The 14,893-nt window shown below is 37.0% G+C and overlaps 1 protein-coding gene across 4 annotated transcripts; it reads right to left on the bottom strand.

Moving 5' to 3' along the window:
* Positions 1 to 445: 445 nt before the first annotated feature.
* On the bottom strand, positions 446 to 12,260 carry LOC103720534 (SWR1-complex protein 4). 4 transcript variants are annotated; one of them, XR_001880166.3, is made up of 17 exons: positions 12,012 to 12,260; positions 11,806 to 11,895; positions 10,080 to 10,145; positions 9,907 to 9,966; positions 9,702 to 9,758; positions 7,225 to 7,354; positions 5,750 to 5,817; positions 5,552 to 5,644; positions 5,340 to 5,387; positions 4,291 to 4,461; positions 2,700 to 2,810; positions 2,317 to 2,412; positions 1,779 to 1,850; positions 1,305 to 1,362; positions 1,164 to 1,198; positions 943 to 1,074; positions 446 to 743 (listed from the first exon to the last, which is right to left on the bottom strand). XR_001880166.3 is itself a non-coding variant. In XM_017846031.3 (16 exons), exons 1-16 carry the CDS (start codon positions 12,123 to 12,125, stop codon positions 997 to 999), a joined length of 1,347 nt encoding a protein of 448 aa, XP_017701520.1. In that variant the 5' UTR covers positions 12,126 to 12,260; the 3' UTR covers positions 777 to 996. The 4 variants fall into 4 exon arrangements, 1 of the variants encoding a protein (XP_017701520.1); XR_001880167.3 differs by having other exon boundaries at positions 446 to 734; XR_001880168.3 differs by lacking the exon at positions 9,702 to 9,758.
* Positions 12,261 to 14,893: the final 2,633 nt, after the last annotated feature.

The raw sequence follows: 14,893 nt of genomic DNA, 5'->3' as shown, positions 1-14,893 counted from the left end.
AGATGGCTAGACGAAAGTCGCCGGAGAAGACGGTTGTGGGTGGCTCGACTGAGGAGATGGACGAAGGGCTGAGCCAACCAGGTGAGCAGCCTGAGTCCAGCAGTGAATCGATGAGAGGCCCGAAGGGGCGAATCGGTCGTCCGCGCTGGGCCAGGTGGATCTAGGTAGGGCTGGGCCGGGCCTAAGTCTGCTTAAAAGGGCCCGAAGTCCACCCAAATTCCATTGAGCTCCGCTCGAAAAAATCTTTCAATATGCAATAATATTAAGATAAAAGGCACACATTACATCGTCGGACCGCAAGCCTACAGCAAGGAGCCAACGTTGTGGAGTGGGTTGGACCGGTTGGCACCCTGTCATGCATATAGAGTGACGTGGCATGAAATTTGGATCAATAAAGAAGAATTTCTTTTTTGACTGGAGGCATGAAGCACGGTCGCCAAACATATACCGCAATAACGTATTCTAGTTAAAAGGAACTGTGAAGAAACCACCAGATATATTTTATCTTTCAGATATATATAGAGAGAGAGGCGTAAACATGAAAAAGGATCCCTGAAACTTTCTTCGCCAATTTTTGCACCCAGCAAACGGAAGACGTTCAGTATGCTACAATCTGATGCACGAGAATTGCAAGAGCTGTAGGTGGATATGCAACCCAAGGGTCCTCAAAGGAAGAAACCAGCTGGGAGTTGTCAGCACTTGGCTACTTTTTAGACCGATGCTGCTTCTTTCAGCTTTTTATCCTTACATAGCAACAGCGGAAGGGAGGGAGGGGGGAAGAAAAACAGTGAAAATATCAGATATGAATGTAGAGTACATGAAGCTAAAGAAGTAACCACCAGAAGGCTAATAGAAAGAGCTTAACTAATGCTCTGCTGCTATAAGTTAGATCATTACAGAAGACTTTGTGGAGACCGGATTGCATGAAGAGCATAAAATTACCTAGACCATGGGATTGTTGTGAAGATGAGAGTGCAGACACATCTCTTGACGTCATCAATCAGAAGCCTTCAACTTCCGGGGCCTCTTGGATTGCGGTGGCGATGGTGGTGCATCAATAAATCTTCCAGGTGCCTGGAAAAGTCATAACACCTATAGAGATAAGAATATGAACTTTCAGAATTAGAGAGAACCAAAAGAAATTGCAGAGCGAAATGGCAGACCTTGCGTTTGTGGTCCCTTTTAGCCGCTCTCTCACCTGAAAACCCAATCAGATGATATTTGTCACAAGCTGCCCTCCTTCTCATTATTACAAACTGAATGGAGTCATTATGAGAAAAAGCTAACAGCTTTTTTAATATTACCTCCAAAACCAACAGAATCAGGGACGAATGGCCGGTCAACGTCCGCGCGGTAAGAACGCTGCCCACAGTTTGATAATTAAACCATCAAATTCAGTGGAAACCAGAATGCAATTTTCACCCGCACTCCCCCGGAGTAAGCACGTACATTTATTTAATGATATTACAATTTGGTAGAAGATGAGCTTTGGTGCAATGATAAGTTTTCTCCATCGTGACCGGGAGATCACTGGTGTGAAACATGTTTTTTATATCAAAAAAGGCTGCCCTTTTTTTATGATTTGGTATTTAACTATCATATGCCCATTCACCTATAAACGGACCCGGTTCCATGAACACAAGGTGGCAATACTTAAAATCTGAAACCCGTATATAAAAAAACTAGTCTACATGGTGACCGTGAGTGATTTGTAATATGGCTGACATTTTTTCACACAAACTGATAAATTGTTACATGGCCATGACAAGTATATTTACCTTAGGAGTGCTTGGTGCTTCAGCATATGAACTATCACGATTTGCCGAAGCTTCTGCCTCTTTATTTTGGAGCTGTACGGAGAGAATTTAAAGGTCACATTATGAAGAGTATCAACAAACATGACAAGGGGAGGGTTCAAGAGAAACAATGAGTTAGATCTATACAATTCTTTGCCTTGTACTTTTGGACTAGTGGCTCTAAAATGTGATGATATATGGTATTCATACACCTTAGACCATCAGCATGTGCATGACCTCCACACACATGCATGCACACACACACACACACAGAGAGAGAGAGAGAGAGATGCACTTTGACAGATAAATATGCATGAAAACATGCATTGTTATTCACACATGCATATGAAGATAAGTGTGCATGTAAGTATGTAAATCTTAGATACAAAATGCATGCATGTGCAACAAGATTGCTATTATTGATTAATATAACAGATGAATGTAAATCTTAGATACAGAATAAAACAAACAAATGCAGCCATCGTCTGAACATGACATAAATTGTAGTAAAAGTAGGAACCTGTTTCTGTAGGTTGAGCAATGTAAGTATTTCTTTTCGCAATTCAAGATGTTCTGCACAAACTGCTTTTGTTGGGACCTTCGGTTTCACATGAACCTGAAGAGAAGTTGGATCATCATAAGCTAATAGCAGCAAGCTGAAAGTGGCTTTGCTACAGATGTTGTATCCAACATAATGTAAAAGTAATTTTACAACAAAATGCATTTAAACTTTGTACATAATAGACCCAGGGCTAGCAACTGAAAAAGGAAAAAAGAAATTATCTACTATTACATAGAAAATTGGAACTATTGCTGTATCCATATTATCTGATGTATATTTTCACAATTGGTACTAATGGCTGCTGCATAACTCTAAGCACTGAAAGTGAGGAAGAAGCAAACCCCAAGATCTTGTAAAGTCTGGTCAACCCTTTTGATAGTCCTGAGACCAGCAGTTGAGCTTGCTGCTTGCACCATTTGGTCAAGTACATGGGTTCTCAAGTATACGCGAAGCTGAAAATTTTCATATTAGTTACAATCATAACCGAAGAAATGTGGATGCATATACAACTACTAACTAGGCAGGTGCATTAAGATTATAAAAAAAAAAAAGATTTGAGAAGATACTTATCCCAGTATAACATTTGTATGGCATGGTTGCATTAAAAGAAATTTCTTGGATAGGTATAACTAAAGATCCGTTAGGTTAAGATATTGTGCCTCCTATAATTATTATTTAAAAAAAATATGGACTTGGTACATCGATATTACATAACCCATCTAATGCAATCAAATCATACAACAGGGCAGAATACCACATTGCATGACACAAATCCACAACAGAAGGTAGCTTAATTACAATGCCTATGAGAATTTACCTTAGTCAGTGTATAACTCAAGGGTATGCTTAATATTCTTGACTTTTTGTTGAAAAGGTCCTCTTATACTTGATTGTTCAACGAATAATGAACAAAGAATAATTACAGCAATCGACAGCATAGCCATGTATCTTTTATAGAGAAAATTCTAGAAAAAGGAAGTTATAGAAGAGTCTAGAGATTCGCTCCAAATTAGATGTGAACATATAATTTTTTTTCTGATGTCACTCTGCATCTGTTTCAACCCTAAGCTTTCGGTTAGAAAGAAGTTTTATGTTGGTTTAACCGTCAAATAAATTTATAACAGAGAGGAATGTCAAGCATGCATCTTAGGAGTTAAGGACAAGAAATGACAAAAACAATGTAGGGCTAGGGCATGAACAGAAATCACTCGTGCTAATAGCAGCTTCTTTCATCTAGCCAACCACCTATAAGCACCAAACCTCACTTGCATGACATGCTACAAATTTATCTGTCATAACATTTATGAACCTGTTTGGCTATTCCTACAGGATTGGGCTGAAAATTCTGTAAAATTCATGGATTGGGCTGTCAACTTAAGCATAGTCCTGTATCAACCACACTCCACCCAACCCAAATGTTGTGAAATAGGTTTTTTTTTTATCTTCCTGCAGCCCAAAGGCTAGGATCCAAGCTAGGTTTGGATATGTTCTTAGAAAATGGAAGCTAGATGAGACAACAGGCCCAATTCCTATAGGATCTTCAGCCTAATTCTGTAGAATTATCCAAACAAGCCCTTAAATGTTTCAAGTGATTAGAGTTCAGGTTTTTATCTGCATCCAGTAAAAACCTAGACAACGAAGATATGCATATAAAATAACAAACCATATGGATTTTGGGCCCAAAAATTGCAAGACTAAACAAAAATAAACTAGATACAGATATGTGCAGCATTCAAATTTCACAGGGATCGAAATGGATACAAGTGCAGATGATTACTAGCCTTGTTTATCGCAATCATGCATGCCAAACAAGAGAAACCAAATGTGTCAAGCATAATCTTAAATCACCAGTAAAAGCGAAAGGTGATGACAAGGTAAAACTACAGCAAATCAATAAAGTTGTAAAAAATAAAAATAAAATATGGGATCTACCATCCGGAGTGAAGCTGGAGTTGAAGCACTCTCTGTTGTGGCTGTCGCGGGTGCAGCAGTTGAAGACGATGGATGGATGTTAGTAGATGGTGATACAGATTCAGCAGGTGCAGTAGCCTTCTCAGTTTCGTTACCAGTTGGGTTAACTGGCATCTCGGCATCTTCAGCACTCTGCAGTTACAATCAAAGGAAAACATATGAAAGCCTTAAGAGCACAGTAAATTACTTAAAAATTCTCAAAAAATTACTCTTATAATCTTAGAGATTAGAGTATATTATCTGTCAAAGAACTAGATAAATATCTTTTAGAAAAGAAGAATGGAGACTAACGATATGAGGTTGTGGGCATAATTTAAAAAAGATAGGAATAAAAACCAGAATAACTAGCAAGTTAATAAGAGTTTGATATGGTATACTGCATGAAGAATCAGCTGTAGTGATGAATCCCTAATGTTTGTGGTAAGAAAAATGAAAACAATGAAGAGAAAATGCAGAAAGAATATGAAGATGGGAGAAGAAAATTGATAATGCATCAGAACTATACCTACCTATGAAGCTACTGAAATCTATTAACACCCAAATCATGGTATCACACTTAGCCTTGGTGTTAGCCCCACCTGAAAACCACATACTTGAATAGCTTTGAACTTTTGATGACATGGAAAAGTCAATATTTTGCCAAGGAGAGTGGAGAAAAAAATATGGTAGAAAAGAAGCAGGGCTTGGTTCCCGGAAACCATCAAGAGACAGCAGGATCAAATGCATAGTGGACAATCAAAGTCATTATGTTCAACTTGAAGCTTTGTTCTCAAACTGATGGACAGTATAAGATGATAGGACAGAATATGTATATGGAACCTTGTTGACATACTACAGCTGCCCTTGGATAACTTACTTGCACTATGGATCTAACCAATTTGATCAATCAAAAATCAAAAAAAAAAAATACAAAAGATTTAGCTTCCACCTGTACATGTAATAGAGACCCTTAAGTAACAAGCAGCAAGAAGAATAACTTGACAGGTGCTGTTTATCAATTGCATACTCACTTTACTAGCCATGCGTGACTCCATTATACGTTTAGCTTCGGCAAGGATCTGACACAAGAAAAAAATAGTTAATGCTGTCAGATTGGAGAAGCACCTGTTAAAAAACTAAGGTAAAAAAATAAAAAAAAAAAAACAAGTGGTCTGAAATAATCATTAACCACCAACATGAACATTATTATAGAAGTGCTGACGCTGCAAAACAATACATTTACCTCAGCATCTCTGCGCTCCTGCTGTTTTGTTTGAGAGAGCACAGCAGACAACGCACGTTTCCTTTCAATCTCATGAACCATGTTGTAAGGTTCCTAAAGAAGGATGAGGAATTCAAAAGGAAAGAAATTAGGTTGTAGTTGTACACATCATATGTTAGAGGCCCTAGTATACAAGCAAGTTTGATAACAAGACCAAACCTTAACTAGTGGATGTCCAGAAACATCAGAAGGAGAGGGTGCTCTAGCAATTAAAAGTGCCCGGTTCACTGCAAGCAGACAAAACATATTAAACCCTTAACTTATCACATTTCAAATAAAATAACATAGTCAAGCACCAATTCCGCACAATAATCATAGAGTTGAAGATGGTTATAGATGAGAATCATACAAACCATGGTCTGCCGTACCGATCCGTACCGGCCGGTACGGGCCGGTACGTACCGGTCCGGCCTGGGACCGGTACCGGATCAGCGTAAAATCCGGTACCGGTAATTTATTGTTGAAGAACCGGTACGGACCGGTACGGGGCCGGTTCGGACCGGTACGGGGCCGGTTCGGACCGGTACGGGGCCGGTACGGACCGGTACGGGGCCGGTACGGGACCGGTACGGGGCCGGTACGGGACCGGTACGGGGCCGGTACGGGACCGGTACGGGACCGGTTCGGACCGGTACGGGACCGGTTTCGTACCGGTCCGGGTCGCCACCGGTACGCCGACCGGTACCGGTACGGCGGACCTTGATACAAACCCTTCAAAAATTTCTACTTTCAAATCTAAAAATTAATCTCTTGCCGATGCATGATTATAAGAATAAAAACCCCCTTTATTGGTTATACTCTTATATTTGATCTTCTTTGTTGCACAAATTGAGCTTTCTTGATTTATAGTCTTGTTATAATTACAGTTTGAGATGATTTCCGTTAAATATATAGACACACATGTGCATCTGGTTTGCCAGAAACTCCAGATGGCAGCATTTTTCCGAAAAAAGAAGAGAAAACTATTTTCATCTGTTGCTAGCAGCATTTGTCCCCATCTGTATGTGTCAATGCAGATGCAGAAAGAAAGCCATCACCAGTGATTGCAAGAAAATGCCCAATGCCCTGGGTAAGAATAACCATGCACTTTTACCGTAGAAGAATAAATTGTTTGCATCACTTATTTTTTTGTCATTCAGAATTCATTTTATTACAGGAAAGTTTATCTGATTTTTTTAATATATCCACAATTTTTGAATTACCAAGCATGTTAAGCTTCAAATAGGCCTATCATCAAAGCAGCTTTTTTTTTAGGTTAAGGATAGTTTGTTTTTCCAGAGTTTGATGGTAATTTATGGCAAAGAAATAGAGATAACACACTACCAAGTTTCAGATTAGCAACCAATGTCTGAATTTGTTTCTATATGATTTATGGATGTCTGAATTTGTTTCAACATGGGTTATGGATATCTATGATTTTTTCATCATTGTTCACAAATATCACCTAAGAGTGATTTTGCATGAGGCTTTCACATACAGGTTTAAATTTTACAGAAATGATAATATCCAAATGACCTGAAAAATAGAGCATGACTAGATAATCTCCAATATCATTGTTACAAGAAATCTTATCAAGGAAACAGAAAATTGTCTTAACAAACTCCTTGATTAACTTTAAAGAGGCAAAAGAATACCGGAATAATAGCGACTCTTAAGTTCCTCCACACTCCGAGATGATGGAAACCTATCAGCTATCACTATGAAGCGAAGATCAAATCTTTCGCAGAGATCAAATAACTGATCTGTTTCTTCCTTAGTCCACATCTAATTCAAATCACATCAAATCAGATCCCTAATACAGTAAAGCATGCAGCTGCTAAATGCTTTCAGATTATATAACAAGAAAATTGGTATATTAACATTCATGGAAAAAGTGAAAAGCGAGTACAAGCGTGTCAACAAATATTGCAAAATATCCTGTCAACAAATGTTAAAAAGCAAGGTTCAAAATACCGTCAGGCAGGGCTGTCCCACTTTTCCGTGGAACAAGATGCCTTGGGTCTTGACACTCGGGGTGGTGAACATCTTGTCCCAACCCTATCCATTTCCCGGCTCATCTTGTCCCGACACTCAGAACAGTGGGACTATTGTCCCACCAATATTTAAAACCTTGCTAAAGATCCACAATATTTCAACAAAGTCATGTATGCAGATTTTATATCAGAGTTTTATATCAAGAATGGATTAATTTGGAATAAAACATAAATGTAATGTATACAATAGAAGGTTTGGACAATTTGAGCATTTCCTCGCATATAATTCTTCCTCAGGAAAATGAATCCTTATCTTCATCTTCGACTAAATACCACTCTATGCATGCATACATATGCATGTATGCATACATGCAATGCACAGATAATGAATCATCCAACATCTTGACTAAAAATAGCTTATGGCGAGAGTTTTAATATGACCAACCATCAAATAGATATATGTACTGTAAACAGCCACAGATGGATCAAGTTATGTCATTGGTTTATAAAAATAAGGAGCTTTGATGAAAAGTAAGATCAGAAAAAATCTGATTCTTCTCCACAGTGTAGCCTAATTCCACCATATTCTTCTCATCAATACCATTCAGATTTCAACAGCTTAATTAACACATTTTTCCATAGGATATGAGAATGCTTGCTCTGAACCAAGCCTTACATAAGTGGGCAAGCAAGCAAGCATTACAAACCCCAAAGACATAGTTTCATAAGTAGCAACAGTCACACAAACAACGGAACAAGATAAAAAAGATTGAGAAACCATCTGAGCTCCATAGATTTAACTGTTAAGAGTTCATTCATACTGAAAATTTCTATTTCCTGAAAAATAGATGAGCATTCTATGCAGCAAATATGGACTTAACAATGCTGTACAATGCAAGGTCTTGATGCAGAATAAGTTTCTTCACCGCAAAACAAGATGATATATCCATAAGCTACTCCCTAAGTTGTACATTCTTCACAACAGAGTGTGGGTCAAGGGGGTATTTGATAATCAATCACTCCTAACAAGAATAACTATTGGTGTAGATGATCTCCACAATAAATCAGGCTAAAAAAAGAACACAAAATCCACTAAATCTGAAGTTCAGGATATCGAGCAAGATCAAAAGAAATAGTTATATGACAAAAAACATGAAGTTAGATTTGGCATCGAATCAAAAGACTCCACAGCTAAAAAATAAACATAAACAGGTTACTGCTGTATAATAGAATAGGTTTTGCAACTGATGAGCATCAACCCAGACCTAAACCAGATCAACAGAGAAAAGATACTGCAGGAAAAATGAATTATAACTGTATACTAAATTGCTGGTATCCAGCCTAAAGCCAACCTTCCAATTTCCCATACACCCTACGGCTCGCACACCACATATGCAGCGTATTGTTGACATTGCCAACATTTAACACTAACAGCTATGTGATATGCAAACAAATAGAACTGGTTAACAATAAAACTTAGCACTGAGGTGGACTAACATAATCCACGAAGTCGGAGAAATACCAGTTGGAAACCAAGCAGCTTGCTTATACTGTCATCAATGAAGACCTTTGATGAATGGTTCCCATGCACCAAACTCTCAATGTGCATGATACTAGAGAACTCTAAAATGTTTCTCTATGACACGCTCAGTAAATTTCCCCATTTATTGATCATTGAGGGCAAGTCAGCTTTTAGGTAACAGAGTTTACAAAATAGACTCATATGTGTGCCATGTGGGTGAAAAATTTAAAAATATTTGCTGACTGTTGAATAGGTATCTTCTTTATTAAATGCAGGCACTATCATACCTGCAGACTGCAAATAATGTGTTGGCTGTACAGCAATATAAACAATTGCATATGATGAGAATTTAGACAAAATCAACATCCGCTAATATCACAGAATTGATCTTCACTCGCTTGATAAAGTATTTCAGTTATATATAACATACTAAGTCAACAAAATGTTAGGAAAACCTTAGCAATACATGTATAAATAATATAACAAGTAATCAAGAAATATCAGGTCTCAAAAAATCGTTGCAGTGATATACTTGTATGTGCATCCATAAATTGCATTGCAAAATAGACAGAAACAAAGATTAAAAATTGCATATTCTATGGTACCTAGTACCTACAGGATCAATCAAGTGCTTTTCATATTCCTCATCCGTATACCTAAGAATGTCCACAGACTGCATCCATGTAGCAATAAGAAATGCATATTATTCCTCAACTGGAAGGACTGAGGCATAGCCAATTAATAGTGAAACAATAGAAAGAAAAGAGAAAAATACCATTGCTAGTATGCAATATAGCACTGAGTTAAGTTTCCGCTCTTACCTTGTTGTACTTAGCAAATGAGTAATCACCAGTTGGTGGAACACCATTTACAACCCTGACCTGAATAATATAATGTTTCAAAAAAAATAAGAGAATTGATTGCAGCATTTTAAGGTGGAACTCTATAAACCAAATATCATTATGGTTGTGTTGAAGAAGACATGAGAACAAACCCAATGATAAAGTTGCAAGTTATCTGTTCTTGCAGATGATGTAAATGAAAGCCACTGCCATGTGATCTGCACAGGTTGTATATAAGTTTGATTTTAGAAAATAGTAACAAAGTCAACAGAATTAGAGTAGTGCTCTGATCTAGTTCTACTACAATTACAACAGTCGGAACAAAAGAAAAGACACCCAAATAGCAAAGTTCAACTCTTGGAACTTGCCATAAAAGCATAATAAGTGGGAAATCGAGCAGCCACACATGTGTTGCATTTTTAATATCTTGAGTTTCCTGTCATACATGTTTCCATAAAAACAAAGATGGTGACAAGATCCAGCTAGAGCCTTAGAAAAGACCCCACAGGTTACAATCAATTCTAGCTGATCAGATTGACCTAAAAACAAATACCACTTGGTAGAGCAAAAAATTAATCATGCCACTGTATGAGTCCCAGCTATGATCTATGTGAGTCTTAGCGTGGACCATAAAAAGAAAAAGAAGATACACAAACTACGTTCAAAAACTTGATGATGTGCATGCCTAGAACTAAAAACATATGCAAATTGGCTTCACACTAAAGCAAAGTTCAATGTCTCTGGTTATTTTTGTTTTCATCATCTTCTTAGCTTGGATGAACCATCTACCAGCAAGAACTTCTTTCTCATTCCATGCTCTGTTTCTCATAAAGTGATCATCTATATCCACCTTAGCACAGCCAAGAATAGGAAAAGCTTTTCTTAGGAGGACACCAGGACAATTAGGCCCATAAGTCAAACTAAAAGCACCATGAAGGATTGTGTTTCTTCTTGGGTCATTCACACTTTCTTCTTTGTTCCACGTCATGCATTGAAATGAGAATTTTGATGCTTCTGATTCTTTTTTCAGATCTCAGGCACTTGGCAGAAGCTTCGTGCTAATTTGCAAAACCACATGGTAAGTCTATTTAGCCAAGGCCTCACAATGTTCTCTAGATGGCCTAATTATTGCTTGATAGTTTGACCCAGGTGTTTCTTCAAAGTTCAAAATAAATTTAATTGCTCTCACGTAACTAACTTACATAGTTATTTCATGTAATAGTGCTTAAAATTACCATATTGTAGCTGATGAAACCTAGGGTAAAAGGGTTGATGGGGAGAAGATTGAAAATGAAGCTTAAGATGAAAATTTGGCATAGTGCAATGAGGAACTAAAATGCTTTCCATTAAGGCAAAGTGTTGTTGCTTCTATATTACTATCTCGTAATTCTTGGATCATTCAAATATATATGAGCATCCAATATCCCTCATGCAGCCAGCCGGTCGGAGAGGGGACAATAGAGGAAAGTTTGGGTCTCGATAAGTCAAATTCATTGATATAAATAATGGAGGCTTTCATTATGTTTTTGTGAAGTGTTCAGTGAGTTTCAGTTCTCTTCATCCTCTTGAAATGAAAATGGGATTCTTCTTCACATCTTTTTCCTCACTTTGCAGTAACTCAATGCAATTGACTACCTTCCAAAGGGTTTAGGAAAATTATTAAGCTGTTACCACGGAGAAATAACACCTTATTCGGCTGTATTTTCTGCTATTAGCCATATCTAGTCAGTGATATAGCAAAAGGAACCGAAATCTACTGTGCAACTTCAACCAGTAAACCAAAAAAATCTGCACATTTCCTAGAGGACAGGTTCTTGCTACGAAACCCTAGCGATGAAAACAAACGGAATCCATTAGGAGGTTAAGAAACACTCTTACCTTCTCTTTCTCCGAATTGGGCCGCTTCTTCAAGTGTGAGACCTCGATGGAGGGCATGAGAGGCGCCATTCCTCCCGTAAGAGCGTAAACCTAGAATCCAGAACGGCAAGACGACGACAAATAAACCGACTAGAAGAGGGATAACACCCGGGAGGAGAAGAGGACGCGGTGTTGGGGCAAAGAAGAGATTGGGGAAGGAGAAGTACCTCTCGGGAGACGCCATCGGGCTTCCTTTGGGAATCCTTCGGGGGGCGAGGCTTCTTCTCCTGGGCTGCCGGAAAAGAATTCTTCGGGAGACCGAGGATATCCTTCGCATCCATGGATTAGGGTTTAAGGAGCCTTTTAGGGTTAGAGTTCGCTCTGAATCGTTTTGACGGAGCTCGGGAAGAAAGGACCTCTCGATCCCAAATAAAGAAGGAGGACCCCGATTACCGCTAAAAGGATTCCGAAGGCAGGAGTTATTTATAGGGACTGCAAACTATTTCAACTACGAGAAAAAAAAATATTTTAAGGTCTCGAGCCGAACCTTTGCTTACGTGGCAGGTTTTTAGCGCAGGTTTCATGCCTTGCAGTAGCACGGCGAGATAAATTATATAGCTAATTAAAATTGCAAGAATAGGTAATGTTAATCAATACAAATACTAGAATGTTACAAGAAACAGATCATTTTAAGTGTCCGATTAAATTTTAATTTATTTGTAGGTCTAATTTCATATGGAGACTCCATGCAGCCTATATTTCTAGATATAAATAACTAATTATTTAAGTCTAAGATGAATGATATCCTATGGCATTAAACCTTGATAAAAAATCTTAATATTCAGTCAAAAGTTATATTTTTTATAAAAATTAAGAGATATTAATGTAAGGGATAATAGAATTATCCCCTACTTAGGTAGTGTTTGGTTGCATATTGAGTTTTGAAAGAAATATCTCTTGTATTGTTTTTTCTGTTACAGAAACCCTTGGAGTAAATTTAGTCTGCAGAATAGAAATATTTTACTATTTGGTTGGAGAGATAAATAGGGAGAATAAGTAAGGATAATAAGGCGCCTTTAAGGCATATTGGATTTCAAGAATTTTTAGTTTTTATCATAATGATAAAAATTTTCTTCCACTTTTTATACATATTTATAAAGTAGACAAGAAAGCCATTGAAGGAGATAAGAGCAAGCTTATTATGGGGTATAAGTGTACTCCACCAAAATGGTGGAATAAAATTATATCTCACGATCTTATCTATATCCTCGCACCACATAAGCTCAAGTTCCATTCCTTTTTTGATGTTTGGCAAGGATATCCCCCAATTTGCAGGGGGATATTATTTACTACCACTATTGGTTGAGGCATATTTTTGTAAAAAAATATTGAATTGAGGGTGTATGGTAATACTCAAGGAATAAATTTGTCTTTTAGGAATCCATACAAAAAGTCTAAAAATTTCTAGACTCAAGTTGAACTTACTCCATTTCTGCAACAATGCTTCTATTTGCTCCCCAATTCATTCTTTATGCAGCGATATTTCTCTCATTATATTTTTTATGATGGTGTAAATAAGTACCTATTTAAGTCCGGGATGAGCACAATACTCTTTTCCATACGCATCCTTGCAAAATTTTCACATTCGGTAAAAACTACATTTCTATGTAGAAATTTAGGAATATTGATGTAAAAGAATAATATAATAATTATAAACTTTAAAAACTATCTTTCGGCACAACTGGCGGAGGGGGTAGGTTTAATTAAGGCTATATAGAGTAGTCTCCAAGGAATAAATTTGCAATAATCATACTTTTAGATACACATGCAAAAAAATTCAAAAGAAAAAAAGATCCAGACCGTAGCCGAATTGTTTCTTATTTGTGTGCATTTAAGTTAGTTTCATACAATGACTATAAAAATTTGCATTCCCCATACAAATATAATAAAATGTAAATAAAAATTCAAGATCCCCAATACCATGATGATTGATTTATAGACTTTAAAGGATAAAATTCAAATAAATACTCAACGATCTGCAATCATCTCGTTTAGGGCATTAATAAAAAAACTAATTTATCTCTAAAAGATTGTTGAACCATCTTTGGGGTCCTAGTTCATGTTTCTGTTAGAATATTGAGCATTATGGGAGTTAAGTGTTTAAGCCAAATTAAATGTAGGACCCACATGTTTAATTAAACAGGTCCAAGAGGAAACGTATTCTACTCTTTGAGTAGAATAACGTGATATATTCACATGCTCAAATTCGTTAAGTAGTGAATTAGATAATTCGCTTCAAAGTATCAAATTGGTAATGGATTATTGATGGAAAAATATGGATCCTACATTGGGAGAACATATTTCAGTAAATGGTTTATATAGTGGCAGAACAGTTTTTAAAACCATCAACTGTCAACAGTTGTGTCTGTTCAAAGAATTTATTAACTTCCTATAACTGCCATTCGGTTGTAATATATAATTATTCTTCACTCCAGAAATCTGTATGTCTCCAGAAATCTGCAGGATCTTTTTTCTGAAATTGCAAACAGATTTTCAAATTTACTTTTTCTCTCTCTGCACTTGTTTCTTTATTCCTTCCAGCCCATTCCCCTAATTGAGTACTAAACATTGAGTTTCAAACAAAGCTTGAAGATTGTAGTGCTTCATCTTCAAGAGGTTTCATACCGTTTTATCCTGGGAGACAAACGTCTATACAAACCTTAAGCACCGAGAGGGAGACGAATTTGTCTTTAGGAAATTGTGTTAAACACAAGACTCGGTTATCAAGTTCAATTGACATTCGAATTATTGTAAGTGGTTATATACAAATTATGTTTGCATAGTTTTTATTTATCTCAGAATTTTAATACTGTAGTATTGATAAATTTACCCCATAACAATCTTAAGACAAAATTCTTCTTTCTGTTTTATCAGTACTACATATTATAAAAATTCTGTGTTGCAGATTTTTGTTAAACAGATTTCTGCACAGTTTTTGAATCTGTACAGTTTTAATAAACAGATTTCTGCCCAGTTTTACATCTGTGCAGCAATACAGAATTGTAAATCTGTGCAGAATTATAATTTACAGATTTCTGTTATCAATGTT

The sequence above is a fragment of the Phoenix dactylifera genome, chromosome 4, assembly GCF_009389715.1.
Source record: "Phoenix dactylifera cultivar Barhee BC4 chromosome 4, palm_55x_up_171113_PBpolish2nd_filt_p, whole genome shotgun sequence".
In the NCBI taxonomy this organism is placed as follows: domain Eukaryota; kingdom Viridiplantae; phylum Streptophyta; class Magnoliopsida; order Arecales; family Arecaceae; genus Phoenix; species Phoenix dactylifera.
This window is presented reverse-complemented; position numbering and strand designations above follow the sequence as displayed.